Genomic DNA, 20,681 nt, shown 5'->3' on the forward strand with positions numbered 1-20,681 from the left:
GACGATGTCTGCTCGAACTTAGAATAGAATAATAAATATTCATGAATAGATAAATGTCGAAATGAATTATGTTTTTCCTTTTTTATAAAATCCATTTTTTATAAAACCATCTACTGTCAATTAAACATAATTTATAAATGGTGATTCAAGGCGGAGTAGCAAAATATGAGAGCAAAGCAAAAAACATGCGGAAATTTCTTTATAGTTTTCGCGTTCCTCTATTCACTGCTGTTTCTATTAGAACATCAATAGAAGTTCTTAAATCGATCGTATTTATACGCTGCTTGTTTAAGCACAGAAGTATCGATTATTCATTATTAAAACATCTATAGCATAACTGATTAATACGATATCTCGAGAAATAGTCTGCAAAATTTATGTATATATATGCTTAACTTTAAATCTCATATACATGTTGAAACTATTTTTATTTAAATTCTAGCTGAATAATTAGCGCAAAAATGCACCAAATTTATAGGCCAATTATTCATTCAATCGCTTTATTTTTAGATTTCTAATGTTTTGTTCCGCATTTGAAACTTCAGCGTGATTTATACATGTCGCGTTTCATTCTCTACCTTTTGCATTTCGTATCATTTTGCATTTAATGAATATTTTTTAAATGTTGAACGAGTAGTCCTGTTCTACCTTAATATCTACAGTCCTATTGGTCTTCTTTCTTGGGTGTTGTATTCTCTCGCGAGTTTACGCAGATTCATTTGGAGATCGTAGGATTTGCTGAAGCCATTCATCAGTCTTAAATCTCTCTTTCGGCGGCCCAGCATCATCGGTATCATCATTGCCATTGTCGCCGGCAACATACCTGTTGTATACAGGTATAACATACAGGTATAACATACAGGTATAACAATTTATATATATTATATAATAAGTTAAATTAAACTAATAAAAAATAAGTTAAATTAAATAAATAAAAATAAGTTAAATTAAACAATGATGCAAAATGTTTTAGATTTTTCGTAATATTTATTAATGAAAAGTTTTGCAAGACAAAGTTAGATATGGATGAGCCACAAAGAAATTTTTTTCTAATAATGATACATACAAAATAATGATACATACAAAATTAAATCAATGTTGAGAATAAAATTAAGATTTGGGAGATCTTCTATTGTATTATTGCATGATTTACCATGTGAAATCTAAGCAATTTTAAATACTGCTTATTTCAATACTATTATAATCTCGACATTTTTATATTTGCGTTTCTAGATAATTTCTATCATTAAATGATGTCACAAAAAATCTATGACACTCTGTATATTAAGATTTAAATTTAAAATATGCATTATATAAATTTAATCTTTACTTTTATTAATAGATTGCCGTTGACATAATAAATATAATGTATAATTTATGACGAAACTTTATGGTAATAGATTTTATGGTATAGCTCAAAAAAAATTCACAAGGATAAAAAGATAGAATCTAATTAACTTTTATATTATTATATTAAGAAAATATAAATATTAGCAATTATTTTAGAGACTTTATAAGAGAAATTACAACATTATCTCTTACAATTTTACATCAATATACTTTTCATACCATTAAATTAACATTTATTAATTATTTAATATGTTTGCAAACTCTCTTTTTAAACATCAAAGAATTTCAATATATTCCACTTAAATTTATTATGTCAACTTAAATATAAATCTGTCAAGTATATACATATATTTTATAATTTATAATTTATTACAGCTATACCTGCGCCGACGGCTGCCAGGACTGCCGAACTGGACGGTTGTCCGCTCAAAGTGTGCCTGATCGGTCTTTTGTTCGGGATACTTGGTTCGGTCGTCAATTTTCCCATCTCGTATTCCTTGCGACTCTGGTCGACGCTCTTGAACGTCTTCTCGACTTCCAGAAGACCTCCGTGAGACGTCGTCGTGTTCGTGCCGTTGATCGACGGCAACACCGTCAATCTGACCTAGGTAAACGATTTTTCATAAAGCAGCTATCTAAATAATATTTTTATTAATGAATCCGAATCAATAATAATTAACGTCGCAAAATTATATGTTGATATGTTGAATACTGATCCCAATTTTCTATGAACCTTGATTAATGTCGATTTACCAATTTTAGAAGATGATTCATGTAAAAAAAAGGGACACACAAGATATTTAAATCTAAATTAGAACATTAAATTAGAATAAATTTTACTCCATCTCTTTAATCATCTAGCCTAACCTGACGTTTTGAAGTTATCACGGGTAGTGCAGGCCTGTTTTGTTTATTCCCGCGATTCGTCGTGTTGACCGCCTGGAGTGCCTCCGGAGTGTTTACCGTATCGATCTTGATTGATCTCTGTCTCGACTTGGAATATCCGCGGTTCGTTGACAGAAGGATCCACTGACCATCACCGCTCGCCGGATGATTCGGTGGATGATTATTCACGTATTGATAATGCGAGAAGTTTGGTCTCTCGGTGATTATGGTGGGTCGATTTTGATCATATTTAGATGAGTAATCGTGCCATTCGCTCCCGTCTCCTGATTGATCCTTCTCCGTGTACTTGTCGATAAGCTGATACGAAGTCGTCTGAGGCCTGGACCAAGTGTTGGGGAAGTTGGCAGGTCTATCGTCCGTGATGATGTCGCTATTTGGACGATGAGTTTCGTGCTTGTTCCAATACGGTTTCTCTGATGGCCACTTTTGTGCCACGTCGCCGGAATGATAAGAAGGACGGGAAATCGGTTTCTGATACGGGTTCTCATTGTTATCGGACCAATTGGGTTTCGACTTGTCGTACCTAAAAATTCGATCACTTATTAGAAATTTATTCTATCAAAAAATATTTCGACATGTAAAAAAGTAGATATTTAATTAGATGTCTTTTTTCTCTTTAAAGATTATTTTTGATAATTTGTTAAAAATTAATCTGCATTTTATTTTTATACAAATTTCTGTGTAAATAAGAATTAAACCGCACAAGTGAAAAATGAATAATCTACGAGATTTTTTTGATATATTTCTGGATACATTATTGTATTGTTAAAGAAAATATCGATAAACTTTAAACTCGCGAACAAGAAAGTTTCAATTGGCTACGTAAATATGCTAATAGTATATATCTCTCGTAATGAGCACGAAACCTATTTTCAAACTTGTATGTAGCATCGTATAGTGAAAGGAAAATTGACGGTTGCGGTACTTACCACGGTTTGTTGTTTTCATAAGTGGGTCTGATGGTATAGTCACTGGCCCATGGTTTCATGCTCGGTTTATCCCACGGTTTTATCTCTGGCCAAGGTCGTTGAGTGCTGGGATTGGCCTGCCACTTGGAAATTTTGCTCTTAGACCATGGAATTGCTTCTAACGTCACCCAGCCATTCCTGTCCTCATAAGTATTTGTACCGTAATATTTGTTCCTCTTCACAGTGTCGTTCAGTGCCTCGCTTAACTAAGAGTCGGGAGAGACAATTCATCAACGGAAATTCATCAACGTATATTTTATTACGCAGTGATAAATTACATATCACACATTAAAAATGATATTTATATTTATATTTGATATAAATGTACTTTATAAACATGTAAATTTACTAATCGTGTATTACACACTATTATTTTTGCATTATTTTTAATTAATATATCCTCAGGGAAAAATGCAAATTATAATGGAACTTTTGAATTAGAATATTATTATATCTTTATGCTAGTACTCTTCTTTATAAAATTTATTTCATATTCAAGTTCTCGTGGAAAAAATAAAATATAAATTATTATAGATTATTATTTTAACTTAGAACTTATATTACTATTATTTCTGTCTTACCGCATCATTCTCTTCTGAAATAGTACTTGAATTCTGATCAAATTTTTCATCCTCTTCGCTGGTTGTGGTCTCGACGGTTTCGTTGTCGATTTCGAGGACAAGCGGCTCTGCAGGTGGTTTTACGATTCTGAAAGGATACTTGAAACTCTTCTCGGTAGTGCTCTTTATTTTGTTCGCGTATTCCTCGAGAAACTTGTTGAGTACATCTGGATTGAAAGTCGAAGTCTCGACGAAGGAATTTCTCCGATTAAATTGATCATTCGATATTTCCTTAGTCATTCTCTCGTCCTCGACTTGATGCTCGTTTTCTTCATTATCGTACAGGGAATTCGGCGTGATCGCTATCGGATCTTGAAGAATCCGTAGATTTTCGGCTTTCGTTTTAAACATGTCGGATGCATTCGTCCTCATTTTTACGAAGTATCTCGTGTTGCATTTCGATCCATCTAAGATCGTCAAGATCGTCAGGAGCAGATAAAGCGCTCCTGTCGGCGTCATCTCTAAAACACGAAGATTTTTTATTTCGTACATCGTACAGAATTTTATTAAAAATCTCCATTTTTATCAGTCATTCTAATAATTTTTTTTATAATTTATTGTACAATATAATATGCTAATTTTATTTTTGTTTACGCAGTTTGCAAGACCTTATCTTTAATTAAAAAGAAAAGTAATATATCCTGCGTATTAATAATTATAAAAATTATAAAAGAACGGAAAAAGGAATATTTAATAAAATGTCTGATAATTAAAAATAGAGAGACTAATAGGGGGACGAAACGATTTAAGCGAACTGGATCCTAAGGAAATAGTTGAAAATTGCTATTTTTGTCAAAATCACTGTCATTTTTCGGCTCCACTCCCTAATTCCTCATCGTCTGTTCAATTCTATTCGATTCTACTCTTTATCGTGATAAGCATCGATAGAGAATAATTCGCGTTCACAATGCGTCGCACTGACCGTGTTGATATTAGTCGTCCGAATCGTCTTTAATTACATGAACAACGAGGTCCGCGCCACTTGTTGCTTCCGGAGACCCGTTACAGGGAACCAACCGCGCCGGCAACAACGACAGAACTACGACGAGTTACGACGAATGCGAACGGAAAAGCGGAAGTGTGGAGATAGCGCGGCCTCGACTCCTCAAGGTCCGAGATGGCTCTGTTGCCGAGACGTTGCCCTCGTTTGCTTTTAATCCAGATCCCCACTTGGTCGATGCTTGGTCCATTTTGCATCTTCCTCCGATCTTCGCGGCCTGCTGTTATGCACTGTTCCTTACTTCTCGACTTGGTCAACTCGGAGAACGGGCGCCGGATTGTCTCTCCTTCTCACCCAGGCGGGGACTCTCTCTCTCTCTCTCTTTTTCTCCATCGACGCGGTTTCTCTCTCTCTCTTTCTTTCTCTCTTGCCTCAGAATAGTTCCTCAGAGGTCTTTCCTCTTGGATAACGTTCTTGGAATACAATGGACACAATAGGAGGCGAGGTCATCGTCTACGATCGATGATCGATGAGCCCATCACGGGTCTCCGACAAGTGAATGATGCTTATATTTTTGCGCGAGGTACTGTTGGATGTTATACGGTACTAAGATAGCGGTTTCTAAAGTGTTCGCTTTCCTAAGCTTCATGTAGATATCAAGTGGATGCAAAATATTTCCTCTCTTTCTATTTTTACTCAAAGATTTATTTATTTACTTTAGAATATTTTGCTTTTGTCCATGCATTTCTGTAAAAATAACGAGTAATGAATGACTGGTATAAAATAATGAAGAAGGAAAATCCAATCGAGGTTGAAATATCGTTTCAATTCTATTTACATTTCAAATATTGTGATATGCTTAGGTATTGATAAATATTTTCTTATTTACATGTATAATTGTAGGATCTTAGATTTATGAAACATATATTGAATTTTACTGCACATATAAGTCGATGATCGTTATCTATATAATTTTTCGAGAGAACTTCTCGAGTCAAATCTATTGCACTTATGATAATAACGTATTAAAATATACTCTAAAAATACTACACAAACATATATTGAATGCTCTAAAAATCTGGCATCGAATGGCAAGTTTATTTTGATCACAGATAAACTTCTCAATCATTCCTATGTTTTCTCCTATCAGAACACCTCTATTATTGTTACAAACGAATTCTCTCGATCGATCCGCCCGTATGTTAAAACAATCACTTCGACAAGTTATTTACAATGCGCTTTCTCACTTATCAGCATCTCTAATCAGACACACTTACAACATCGCAGAAATCTAGCTGATAACTTGAAACACGACTGAATGCATTCGAACGAGACGAAACAATTGTGTTTTTTAACCATTCTCGCGACGATTTAATCACCGGGATTATTTTTGCCGTGTCAGTAGCGCGAACGGTTATCAAGAGGGTAAAGAAGATATAATAGAGCCGTAATTGACAGAGAAAATCGAGTCAATCGCCAATAGTTTTCATGTATTATTCATTGATTGCCATCCTTTCCTGGCTAATGCCTGGAGGTGACAACTAAAAGCAATACAATGATGAAAAACAGACCTAGACCGCTCGTCACGCGCTAATTACAGCGCGCTCGTGACAATCAGCGGGTGACGACACGACGACCGAACTGCGTCCGTCGCTCTGACTCTGGCTAGATCCAGATGGGTGACAGTGTCATTTTCACGTGGATTTTACGTTTTGTCAAAAAGCTACTTTCACCGTTTAAACATGGCAGAAACTGACGTTCCATGGCGATGACGACGAGTTATGCTCTCTCTTCGTGGCCTCATCTAGGTGCGACTTTGGAGTAGTTTCGGTTACTTTAAAGCGATCGGACGTGCTGGAGGAACTTTTGGGTCGTTTCAGTCTTTTCGAGATCAATTCTTTACTTTATTTGTTAATTTCCGAGAGATAAGATTCCAACAGAATTGTGAATAAAATATTAAAAGAAACATTCCTTTCACTTTCTCCCTTTTCAGACTTTTTGATATTATAATTTCATATATATTTTTCTTTTATTTATTATAAAAACGCGCTTCGATAGTAATATTGATATATTACTATAATCTTATTATAAATTATAGTGATTTTTTATTTCTTGAATTAAATTATATCATAATTATGTATATACTTGCTACAATTAATTGCAAAAAAAAAATATATATATATATATATATATATATATATATATTTGATATGTATATTTGAGAGATAATATTATATATATTATTATATTATATTATAATATAATTAAAAATTAATTTCTTATGGTGAATAGAAAATTACTTATTTAACATATATTTATTTGCACTCTATTATACATATCAAATTAAATGCACGCGTACTATAATCATAGAGGAAATGGAGTTTCTGATTGAATGACCGCACAATTAAGGACATCATAAAGGACAAAGAAAGCCATCGTTGATTTTCATGCTTCGACAATTGTCGATTTAACCTTCTTCGATGCAGATGCGAGGATCGAGTATCGGACGAACAAACGTAGAATCGGTCGTTTACCGATTTTTGCGCTTTCGCGGCCCAGAAACCTCCGTCGTTTTTATCCCTCGTGTCCCCTTCCCCTCTTCTTTCCGTCCCCTCCCATACCTCTTTCTCGTTTATGACGATTCTTGCTCGTCGCGCGAGTGAAATTCATCTTAACAGTTTCCGTTTTACGAGCAGCTTCCGATTCTTCTGCCAGATTTTCACCGATCTAGAATTTTTTGCCCAGCGCCGACCCAGAAACAGACGATTTCATTTCCCGTATTTCTCTATCGGCGGTTACATGTTTCCTTCAATTTTCGTAGTGCACTATCACTATCTTATCATTTTAAAAGAAAATTAATAAAACGTGTCTCATCAAAACGTTGCATCATTTTAAATATTTTTATTTCGATTTTTCGTTTCTCTTGAAGCTTGTTAACAATTTAAAATAATATACTTACGTATATTAAACAAAATTCAATTTGCAATAAAATATATGCTTTTTGAAATATTTAAAGAAAATAATTCGTAACTTTATTTAACAATTATTCGATAATGGCAAATCTTTTTTTAAGAATACTAATAATTGTATAAAGCAATTTTTTTCTTTTATTGTGAAGTAGATAAGATCGTGCATTTTCGGAATTGCAGAGATGTGCGATGGATTTTTTCTTATTTCCAATGCCGGTTACGGCGTGGTTAACGTGGCCTACTCAAAACCGGAATTAGGTCGGTTTAGATTAACCGCGTAGCTAACCGCGAAAACGACTACGATGATAATGGAAAAAAGGAAGAATGGTTCGCGCGAGTGCGGCAAACATCTACTTTCATTGTCGGTCATACCAGAGGGAGAGTCATGATGGCGAGAACGATATGGGTAGAAGTGGAAGGGGTGAAAAGGGTACCTAGATGAAATCTAGCCTAGATCCTGAGAATTCGTGCGATAACAGAAAGTTTCAAGAAAAGTAGATATATAACTAGCAAAGGAAATGACACGAATTCTGAAATTGATGTACAAGCATAATTATAACAAAATTTTTAATGGAAAATTATAAAAAGAACAAGTTATATTATCGAAATAGTTAATTATTGTTTCTTATTAAATTAAACTTTTTTATTAATAAATTATTATTATATTATATTAATAAATTTTTATTATATTAGTTATTATTATATTAAACTTTTTTTTAATAAATGATTTTTTAATAAATTGAATTTTTTACGTTTCGTGTAAATTCTCTTGTTTGTTTGATTGCCATCTCTCACTGATAACAATCGCTTTTATTTTTATATAATGGATCATAGATTCGAATTCTATTGTACGTGAATCAAGTGAGCACACACAAGTCGAAGCAAGTACACAAAAAATATTTAAAAGGAAGGAATAATTGTTTAACAAATGGATTATATGAAACTTTTCTCTGTTTTGTAAAACAAGTTCTAAGATGTCTCGCATGCATATATAGAACATATTGAAATGACCTCGCCGTGAAACAGGGTCAGACTCTCACCGCTCAGCGATAAAACTTGGCTTAGAAAGTCTTTTCACCCCTTCCGCTCATTACACTTGTACTCAACGAGTATCTCTAAAGCAAGGAATGTCTTCTATTTTAATTACGCAATTTAGCAATCCATCAAACGTTTCACTTGCTTTCATTCGATCTGAATCTTCTTTTATAAAAAGGGTGAAATATATAAAATATATAAAAAATATATAAAATATATAAAATGTTGCATATGTATTGTATATCTCGATAAAAAGTTTAAAAGTTAATCTTATAGGGATAATTTTATAAATACTTCAGAATTATTTGTGCTTATAAATTGTTTCTTTCTACAATATTTAATGAAATAAAAGTCAGAGACTTTAATTTGATCTCGCGATTGTAATTAATCTATATTATTTTTTTCTGTATACAAATAATAAATATAAAAAAGAATAGAAATAAAATTGAAAAACAGAAGTGAGAAATAATAATAAATATATTATCTCTTTTCCTCTTTGATTAATAATTAATTTTATGTGAAATTGTTTTCGAAAACATCTATCTCATCGCCGCGATAATGTGCATTTACGGCATAATGCACCGTACCATCGTGAAATTTGCTGGAACTAAACATCGCAACACTTATTTTGTCGACGACAATTGGAGTACGGACAATGATTAAGGCACACTATTCCCACATTCACGCTTTTTAGTGCCCTCATTAAGGTAACTCTTGCCTTCGCGAGTTAAAGTCACAGTATGTCGTACCGAATCCTTCAGTTGCGGATTCTTCGCAATGGAAACAGCTGTCTTCAATAGTCGCTCGTCATCGCCACTCCATTTGCACTGACCGTTGACTTAATCGACAAACATGCGGTTGCATAAGATCTCCGAACGTCACTTGCTGCTGTTTCATCTTTTGCTCATTGTGTTTGCATGCGCGAAGACTGCTGAGATACCCGAAATAATATGCGAAAAAGTCTCTTTTAAGGAAACCCCCGTAGGGGATCAGTATTCGGGTCACGAAACAACAACGCTTGCACCAGTCACCAATAATAGTCAAAAATTAACATCGCCAATCGTTTTCGAGACTCTCTCTCAAAACAATTCCAACGTCTTCAGACCCAGTATACATTTAGGCGAGATCGAGCAGCCGAAGAGTCGAAAAAATCCCTTCAACAACGTGCAACACATGAGATTCGAGAACAGTGTTCATCTAGATGCGCAACATGAACAATTCCAAGATGTCTTGCAGAATCAAGGTGTTTCCAGTCTGGTGGATGAAGCGACGCGATCGGGCAGAATTAAGTTCCAAAATGATATTCAGATACCATCGAGTATCCATCATCCCTTCAACGATCAACAGGCGATTACAGAGGTCGTTTCGGGGTCGCCGCATGAACAGCCCACTGTCGGACATGTATTCTTCGATCAAACGGTTTTCTTGAAGAAGCCGCAGGACACATCAACGATCTTCGGCAAAGCGATGACGGATCATCAATCGACTGATGCTTACTTCGATTTCTCAAGATCTCCTCCGTACGTCATCAATTATTACACCAGTCAAAATCAGAACCCTCATCAGCCGATGCAAGAGGCCCCACTCGAGATGATAAAAAAGCCCGAGAGTAACGGCGTCTTGGTTGTTCAGCAATCTACTTACACGAGGAAGCGCAAATTCCCGTACACGTTTTATCAACCGGGTGACGAGTATCACGATATACAATATATGGAAAAACCACACTCGATGACTCATCCGCAAATGAAAAGGTGAGTTTTTAAGGAGATCAAATAAATAGGATATTTTAAGAAATTGATTAAGCAATGTTTATATCTAATGGCTTCTGCATAAAAATTGAATGCTAAATATAAAACAAAATGTATCATTTGCAGTTCTTGGAAGAAGATCATTCATCTGATCGGAACTTTATTGCCGCTGGGTCTGCTATTCGCGTTGGCGCCCAAGGTTGTGCAAATCAGCAACACGACAACGTGAGTCGCTTCTTCTTGCATCTACTCGCTAATATTTTTTAATCATGAATAAATTTCGTTCCAGCCAGCCGAGCATTGTCCTCTCTAAACTGCGGGTCGCCGACCTGCCGATCGAACACAAACAGGCACGCTCGTTCGACGAACAATCAGCGACCGTCTGCGAAGATCGATCTATTTGCGAATTAATTCTGGCTGGCGACGAGCCGCAATCCAACATTCTGCAGAATGTCCTGTGGAACTTGGCTACTAGGTAAATGACCCATTTTAGTTCCGTATCGCTGATCAATATATTCGTAAAAATAATATAAAGCGAAAAAATGTTTCTTTTTTTTACAAATTAACAGGACTGCGGATGACATCGCAAAAAGAAACGGTCTTCGTGAGATATTTAGCGCTGTGAAAAAAAAGGACTGCATGACCATCGATTGTTAATGATCGTCTAGGAAGCCTGAAAAACCACTTACAGCTACACGCGATCAATTTCGCATTCGTTGATTTATGGCATTAATATTTACACGTTATGCAAATTCGTGACTTTATGCATGAAATGGCAAGAGTACAAAAAACGTTATAATTATCCGATCACATACGTATAATGATCGTTGTAATAATATATTAATACATTAATACATCAATTATATATAATAGATAATTATATAGTTAAATAAGAGAGACATTACGGTATATTAAAAATTAGTTACGCATCACTCATCAAAATTATATATCCAAGAAATTTAATATCTTCTTTGTTTAATTATTCCACAATAATTAACACATAATTTCGTGCATGCAATGCATTGTGTAATTTAGTGATTCTCAATAAAAATACGAAAAATGTCAATAAATGAGAACTGATTTTTATATTAACGCGTGTATCACCACGATTAATCACATCCACATCGTCTTTATGCGTAAGCAAACAACAGGACGCGAAAGTTGTAAAAATAACGAAAATGAGGATAAAAACTGGATTTTTTTAAGAATGAAATACCGAGAGGAGAGAGGTGTGTTATTCGGAAATACGTTCCGCCTGTGCATCCGTACCTACCTCGTCCTCGCAAGTGAAAGTAGTCAGTTTATAAGTAGGTCGACGTTATTCTACGGCGAACGTGTGTTCGGAGAATTTATGGATGCACAACGGACTTTCTGACGATGGGCAAGCAGCTGACCAATTATCGCACACGCGCCGCACACACGTTACACGCGCCAACAATAATTACACGCGATCAAATCGAGGCGATGAAGCGTACCGCAATTTTTAATTAACAAGGTGTCGGCGAAACAAAATGGATAATTTGACGGCTAAGTGTAACGACGCTAAATGTAACAGGAGTTAATATATAACGATGTTTAAATGTAATATGTAATGGCTGATATTCTCTCTCTCTCTCTCTCTTTTATTTATTCTCTTAATATTTATATATATTTCATATTTTAATAATTACAGTTTGTCTCTCTTTTTCTCTTTCTCTATCTCTTTTAATTAATATGGAATTTATTTTCTCTAAAGTATTGAAATATTTAGCGACAAGTAGCAATTAAAAACCGGCAAATAATATAGAACTTTCTGTTGACACAAGTTTCAAAAAGTAAAAAATCAATTTTTTTCGTATAATTGTATAAAATCTAAAAGTTTTTATCCGTAAGATATTTGTATAAATTTAATTTTATTAGAAAAAAATGAAGAATGTATCAAGATATTATTTTAAAATAAGATATTTCAATTTTGCTAAAATGTTTGATTTTTTTGTATAATACTAATAATTAGAAGTTCTAATAAATATAGTAACTCATTCTAATATTTTTACTGAGAAATGAATAATAAATTGACTGAAGGATCTATCATAAAAAATATTACAGCAACAGTAGAGAGTTTTAGGGATTATTATTTTTTTTTATCCATTTAATTATGTATTTAAAGAATATTTAATATAGTTACACGTGTATATATATATATATATATATATATATATATATATATATCGCAAATATAAAACTTATCGTATACGAAATGCGCAAAATTATACACTGCAACATTTAATTACGATAAACATTTAATTACGAAAAACAATTACATTTTTTAAATGAATTGTCTACATGACAATACATATTTGTAATTGTTCTTTTACTCGTAACACTTTTATTTCGTGCACAATTATCATTATTATTCATATTATTCATATCTTTTAAAATTCTCTAATCGATGACTTATAATACCTTGTAAATGAGATGCAGTATCTATAGTGGCGCTAAAAACGTCAATAACAAAATGAATTATGAAGCATTGTTTTATGTCAATGTCATTATTTGCGGCAAAAATCTGTTTATAAAATATCATATGAGAGCCGATAAAAAGATAATTGACAATTGAGAGAAACAAGCGTAATAAAGACGAATGCCGGAGTTGGATTTCGGGTCGTAACGAACCACCGCTTCTCCATTTTCACTTCAGGAATGCAAGAAAGCTTCGAGTTGCGTTGATAACCAGTCGATCCAGTCAAATCAATTAATGACATCCTCTCTGAATATCGTGAGAAAAAAATGTTATACTCACAGATATCTAAACTTATCATAAGATATCTTACGCGCAATTACATGAACATCCCTTTTTGTATTCATTATAATTTATATAAATTTATTTAATTTATTTATTGAAAAAATTTTCCAAATTTGAGAAACATGTAATAATTAAAAAAAAAATATTTATATAAATTATACAATATGTATCCACTATTTTATTTGCATTTTTAATACTGCTCTCTCTCTCTTTCTTTCTCTTGGAATAAAGATAATAAAGATAAAATAAATTTAAAGAATTTTTAAATTATATTAACACACTTATGTGTACGAAAATCATAATAGAAAGTCTAAAGTTAGTCATTGCTGACTTAGAAGCAGTATTATTATAAGTTTAACAGCTCATTTAAATCTAGCTATGTTTTATTCCACGCATTCTAATCCTGGATAATATTATTCATCTTTATTCTTGGCTACACCTTTACCATCGAAAATTCGAGATTCCAAAAAACATCTTCGTTAGGCGAAATTCAATATTTTTTGCGGACATTAAATTGTCTTCGGATGGATTGTAAGAATTTCAAGGACAATTAACGAGTTTTAGCGGAAATTGATGAGTCTCGATCTGCCAGAGATACTCGAAAGTCAACACGTAGTTGTATTACCGAAAGTAAGCTATATTTTGCGCTGATTCTTGTACTTCCGAACGCGTCGCGAATTATTAAGCATAGTTTCAAGCATAGTTGAGCAACGAGATCGCTCATAAAACGCTAGAAAGAACATGATTTGCGACAAATTATTTCGCGATGTTTTCTTCGACATTTTTTACGTTCTGAGAAAATTGTGCCAAAGAGACATAACGCCTTTAAAGCATAATAAAGAGGCGAGAATTCCGCGTTCCAAAAAATAAATGAGGAAGACAAACAGATGTGAAGATTTTTCCCTACAACAAGCTTTCTTTTAACGGTATCGTGTGTGTAGAAAAAAAAAACTTTCAACTATACGTATACTTCTTTAATCTCCATTAAGGTTCGCTTAAGAAAAGATCAGAGGTTTATTTCATGTGTCTCGCGGCGAAAATATTGCAATAGCACTATTGACAGATCACGCGAATATTGAAACTTGAAATATCTTTGACATATTAATAATGTTAGAATCTATAATCTATAATCTTCTCTCAGCTGTGTAATATAAAAATTCCATGCTATTCCTATCCGTGAATTTTAGATAACGGAGAGATCTCTCTACGTGGAGAGATTGCCCTGAACAATTAAATCATACAGTCGAGAATAATTATGTCGTCGCGCAGCGATGGCGACTCAGCTGTAATTATGCGACAACGATTTGTCATGCTTAATGCAAGTGCATTTCCGTTTATAAAGTATTCCGGGAGGTCAGCTAAGAGGGCGATAAATCTCTATTAAAAACTTTTGATTTTATCTTCAGAGGAAAGTTTAATCAATAATTATATTCAATCGGTAATTTAATTAATTTAACTTAATTTAATTCATAGAAAAATTTAATTAATAAAGTAGATGAGAGAAAAATTTGAAAGTTTGCCGAAAATGCTTTAATTTTAAACAAACGAAGAGCCAAAATAAAATTTTATACTAATGTTAAATCTATTTACAATTATAAAGTTACGATAAATAAAGTTACATTTATTGCTTCACTTTGATTCGTTAGAACCTCTCGATTCCTAACATTAAGTAACATCAGATCTGACTTCACTTCTGCAAAATATTGAGTGCTAACAATACATAATCTGATGTTATTGTGTACATTTTCTCTTACATTTTCATATTCAGCTTTCACGATTTTACACTTGTTCACTTTATGACATTATTGCGGATAGAAAATAAAATATTATACAATATTATGCGATTGCAAAAATCTTCGTCAACATTTCTCGCTTTCCTTGTGGCGTTAAGTGCAATCATTAAATATAATCAAAACGACAATAGCTCTAAACTCGATGCACAGAGCTCTTTCAATATAAGTTTCACCACGGCGGAAGTAATGTGGCTGTGAAAGCGCATATCGCAATGTATGCGGATGGCAAGCTGATTTAAATCGTGCATAAAGATCAATGATTCTTGATATAGAGAGAGAGCTATTTGATTTTTTTCTGCAAGCTATATACGACTAATTCGATGTTTACAAGCGAAGAGATAATGTTTTTTAATCCTTTTAAGAATAGATTTTTTTCTAATTTAGGAGATTAAAATCTCTATCAAATATAAAATAAAAATATTTCTCTTCTATCACTTATAGTAATCATCAGAAATTGCTAATAATATGTGATACGTAGGTGTATGTAGGATGTCCGCGACAATGCGTGGATTCATCTTTGAGGTGTGTCAAGGGAAACGAGTATGTTTGAAGATGCCGAACGATATTGCAAATGTCGCAAACAAGACCTTCGTGTGCATCGTGCATTAGGATATACATATATGTAAATAATGCCAACGTGATCTTAATGTCAAATGATCTCGTCAAATGCGAACATAGCCTGATTTCGAGGACGCGGGAGTTGAAAGAAACATCTGTATGATACATTCTGATCAATAAATTGCAAAGAAAGAGAAAGAGAAAGAGAGAGAGAGAGAGAGAGAGAGAGAGAAAGAGGGAGAGAAAGAGAAAAAGAAACGTCCGTTATTTAAATATTTCATTGTGTAGAAAGTAATTAATTGACTATAAGAAATTTGTAAAGTAGTTGAATTTTATTCTTAACGGCATTTTATTCTGAATGAAACTAAAGAATCTAAATTTAATTTCTATTACATATATCAATTTTTTAAATTTTATATCAATAAATTTTATTTTACCAAAACACATAAATATGTATATGCCTATTTTTATCAAAATATTTTATTTTTTATATGTGAATATAATATATTATATAATTATTTGAAAAGATTGTGTGTTGTTATTAGTATAAAATTATCAAATATTATTTCATATTATTTTTTAAATCAAATATTTGAAATCAATCAATTCAATATCAAATATTATTTTATAATATTATTTTTTAAATAATATTATAAATGTTATATTTTATTACATTTTATAATGCATATTTTTGTATATTTTATAATGTATATATTTTTTACATAAATTTTTACAACTTTGAAAATATTTGCATAGTTTAAAAGTATGAAAATATTTAGGGAGAGAATTTTTTTCATAGTTTTCTTTATATAGTTTTCTTTATTTCGTCGAAATTATACTTAAAAAAAAAACAGCTAAACTATTTTATAATTTTTTTGCGACTAATATGTGTTTTGAGGACACATTAAAATTCATCAAAATCCAAAATAAAGAACTACTTGCGAATTTTTAAATAAAAGTCGTTACTAATTAATACATTTTAATATTCATTAGGTACATTATATTTTATACAGCCATTTTAGAGAACATTTTAGCTTCCTACCTAATTTTTCCCAAATTTTATAAAGTTACTTATACACAAAAACTAAAGATTTAGACAAGAAATTCATGAATAATTTTTTATTAATTTCTTGTTATGATTATTAAGAAATCTTTATTGTTATTTCTTTGTTTTAGTACATATATAGTATATATCTTATTATTATGTCTTTTCTTTCTCCCTCTCTCTATTATTTAAATTAATTTCTTTCATTTTTACAGTTATACATACAATTGTCATAATTATTTGTTATTATATAAATAATCAATTTTACTAATTTAAAAAGTTACAAGCTTATGTGAAAAGTATGAATAGACAATCGAATTTAAGCAATTAATTTTGTTCATAATATTAAATTGTTATCTGTCGATTCTGCAGAACTGTCAATAATAGTTTTATAACATACAAAGAGCTCTTGTAATACATGAAACAGAATTTTAAAGGAGTTAATTAGCGGCGCCGGTAGCTGACGCGAAGAAAGTGGTACGTCCATCAGTTGATGAGCCGTCAGACAAGAATGAATTTAAGCGGAACCGCTTTGCTTCTCAAAAGGGACTCAATTAGCTCTCGTACTTCTAATGTACTTCTAAATGTTTGCAGTAGATCGTCATAAGAGACGTGCTAAAAGCAGGATGTTGACCCTTCTGAGAAGAGAAACTCGTTACGCGATTCGTATACGCCCGTGGACCATGTCCAAGACTTCTCTCCTCGTAATTAGATGAATGTCCCACCTGCTGAGAGATACTAAAACAATAACATCGAAGGAAATATGTAAATCAGGGCTGCCAAATCTATCGTAATCTTTATTAAATGGACATGTTTATTTATAGTTATTCATTTAAATTACATTTTCTTGAAGACTGATTGAACAAAAAATTGCACTTTCGTTTGCAATATCATTGAATAAATAATATTGATTTATGCTAAATCATTAATTGATGATTGTAATTTTTAAAAGTAGATGAAATTCAAGATTGACGGTAGTGCAATCAATGTACGCGATTTATTCGACCGCGATAAATGAGCGAGCTGCGATAATACGCCGTATTAGTCACGTATTGCATTCAAGAGGACTGCAATTTCTCTCTTTCTCTTCGCATTTACGCGTTACTACGGGCCACACTTACCTACTGATCTATATTACTCGCGGTAATAGTATTCACAAGCTAACGTGAGAAATTAAAAGATTCGAATCTTTTGAAAACTTTATTAAATTTTATTGTATTATATATTTGTCTACTTTAATATCAAATATTAAGAAATCTTATTCTGAAGAGTTAATTTGAAAAAAGTTTATTTTGTTATACAAAATGATATAAATATATATACTTCTGAATCAAATATTACATTTATTAAATATTACTTTGTGTCATGAATCAGAATTAAATATAAAAAAATACTTATTTGGTTTAAAATACTTTGTTTTTTCGTTTTATTTACCATTAAACATCCTGTTGCTTTCAAATATTCACATGTTAATCTTATTTTACTTATATATTTATATTTCTTACTTATATATTTGTATTTCTTACTTTTATATTTGTATTTCTTAATTCTAATATTCAATAGTTAATCAGGTGATACAGGAAATATTTATTTATTCTGAGAGATACTTCCGTCACTGCTTGCTCAGAATCCACAAAAAGTGAAAGTCAAGTTTTTTAAATATTCGTATTTCTAGATTCTTGGGTTCTATGAAATTTATTTTAAATAATACATATATGTTTCAGATTTTTAAAAATATTTCTACATATATATATATCATAATCGCAAATTGTTTTGAAGCTTTTCGACAATTTATTACATTTTGTGTGTCCCCCTTTTTCCCACTTTAATCCAGACGATATTTTCATAAGAAAAACTTTAACTATTTTGTAAAAAGAAAGGATGCATAGAAACGATAGGTTTTATAAAGAAATATGAACAATAATGTTTCGATCTGACACACATGTATAAAAGTATTTTAAGAACTTATGTATTATGACCACAACTATATAGAATCGATTATCGATTTAAAGCGAAAGAGATCAAAGAGATTTCATCGAAGAGGAAATACATAGTGCCTTGCGGGCAGAATAGGAACATTACACACAGGTGTGCATCGGCGTCATTTAACCGATCGACTTTCACTGGCGGGTCTCTGAACTCGCCGCGGCCTCTCACGAAGAAATACGCCTCTTCCGGTTCGTTTCGAACCGGCCCTGTCGTTCGTGAACTTGAAAATTAAACCGGCTGCAAACCATCGATGAAGTTTCGCACGTCTCTGGAATTTAAGATAAGAATCTGTATGTGCGATAATTAAAACTCATTTTACAGGTATGTCGCATGCGAACAATGGGACTCAGAAGATAATAAATGTATACTGTTTTACGGCTTGTCTGATGAATTATTTTAAATATACCGGAAAAGAGCAATTATTTTACATGAGATTTCTTTAATCCGTACATGAAAAGAAAATAATTTTCTTGGAAGATAAATTTTAATAAAAATAATTTTTTTTTGAAGATAATTCCACGAAAAGAAGCTAATTATAATTATAAATAGTATTTATTTTACATAGAAATTGAAAGTTGTGTGTTGGATGATTAGGTTCAATGATTAGGTCAAAAGTAACAGTGACTGAAAAATGCGGTTATTGTTTTATTCGTATATATATATTAAGAGTTTAAAATAAAAATGCTATGGTGTTCTATACTCTTCCATGTAGAAACCGAAAATTAGGATCCCAAGAATTGTAAATTAAGAATTGAAATATTTGAGAGAATTAAAAGATAAAAATTTGAAACTATACAAACTCATAATTTCACAAAAAACATTTATAAAAATTATAAAAATTTATAGACTATAAATACATACCGTACGTTATATGAAATCTTGTATTAGAAATCTTGTATCTTGAAATCTGTTATTGGTGAACTCGACAAGTTCAAGAGCACGAAATGAAAGCGGTGCAAAGTTGAGAAATGAAGCGCGAAATATATGAGTACCGAGAAAGTATTTAGAGGAGAAGAAATATTGGAGATAAAGATGTAATGACGCGGTCCAAACATCGTCCTGAATGTGTAAATTTTTTTTTCAACGGCCGAGTAATTGGAACAAACGGAAGTATCGCATCATTTTTACAAATTAAATTTGTCACGGTACAAATAAAAGTTGCATACATTTACAAAGTAACATGTGAATGAGCTTTTTTTATTTCTCGAATGACATGCTTTTGCATACAATAATGTTGCTCTTCTTTCTCTTTCTCTCTCTTTCTCTCTTTCTCTCTTCATTTATTTGATTAATAATATATTTTCATTATTTTATATAAATATGGTTCTCTCTCAAAAAAATTACCGCATGAGAATTTTCTTGTTGACAAGTAGTATATTTGACATTTAAATTGAAAAATTTGCATATACATAAATACTGCAAATTAAAAATACCAGTTTCTTCCTTCCATATTTTTAAAATACAAAAAATCCCTCAAACAATTAATAATCCAAACTTCTAAACAAACAAATCTCCTGAAAAGAAAATAGCTTTTTATTAGTCACAACATTTTATTAATATTCGTTTTATTAATATTATACTTAAATTATAAATTATATATATATACATTTTTTTTTCATTTTATCAATAATTTATTTTCTTCAAATAAATTATAAGAAGTGGAAGAGAGAGAGAGAGAGAGAGAGAGAGAGAGAGAGAGAGAGAGAGAGAGAGAGAGAGAGGCGATTTATGCCGAAAGAATGAAATCAATTAATAAATTTATATTAATTAATACCTGTTACAGATGTTGTATCCATTTCCGGATGCATTTTTGATCTCGGGATTATTTAACAAATCGAAAAAGGTCTTGCTCTCGCGGAAGGGTTTGTGCGAAGACTCGTCTCGTGCCACCACGATGGAAGAAGGCGAAGACGGGCGCGAGAAGTAGGTCGGAGAGAAGCCTCGCTCCTACGTCGGTCGGTCGCTGGTTGAGCGAGTC

The 20,681-nt window shown here is 32.2% G+C and overlaps 2 protein-coding genes across 4 annotated transcripts; one reads left to right on the top strand and one right to left on the bottom strand.

Annotated features, from left to right (window-relative positions):
* Window positions 1-269: 269 nt before the first annotated feature.
* Window positions 270-20,675, bottom strand: LOC105255895. 3 transcript variants are annotated; one of them, XM_025414754.1, is made up of 6 exons: window positions 20,478-20,675; window positions 3,806-4,305; window positions 3,186-3,430; window positions 2,218-2,779; window positions 1,732-1,954; window positions 270-823 (listed from the first exon to the last, which is right to left on the bottom strand). In XM_025414754.1, the coding sequence occupies exons 1-6, from the start codon at window positions 20,509-20,511 to the stop codon at window positions 657-659; spliced, it is 1,731 nt and encodes a 576-aa protein (XP_025270539.1). In that variant the 5' UTR covers window positions 20,512-20,675; the 3' UTR covers window positions 270-656. The 3 variants fall into 3 exon arrangements, with proteins under 3 accessions (XP_025270539.1, XP_011263732.1, XP_025270540.1); XM_011265430.3 differs by lacking the exon at window positions 20,478-20,675 and adding an exon at window positions 4,767-4,959; XM_025414755.1 differs by lacking the exon at window positions 20,478-20,675 and adding an exon at window positions 4,804-4,955.
* LOC105255911 lies at window positions 9,343-11,374 on the top strand. The gene is made up of 4 exons (XM_025414759.1): window positions 9,343-10,539; window positions 10,663-10,761; window positions 10,826-11,011; window positions 11,106-11,374. The coding sequence occupies exons 1-4, from the start codon at window positions 9,641-9,643 to the stop codon at window positions 11,191-11,193; spliced, it is 1,272 nt and encodes a 423-aa protein (XP_025270544.1). The 5' UTR covers window positions 9,343-9,640; the 3' UTR covers window positions 11,194-11,374.
* Window positions 20,676-20,681: the final 6 nt, after the last annotated feature.

Source organism: Camponotus floridanus, unplaced genomic scaffold (assembly GCF_003227725.1).
Source record: "Camponotus floridanus strain SB8 unplaced genomic scaffold, Cflo_v7.5 scaffold89, whole genome shotgun sequence".
In the NCBI taxonomy this organism is placed as follows: domain Eukaryota; kingdom Metazoa; phylum Arthropoda; class Insecta; order Hymenoptera; family Formicidae; genus Camponotus; species Camponotus floridanus.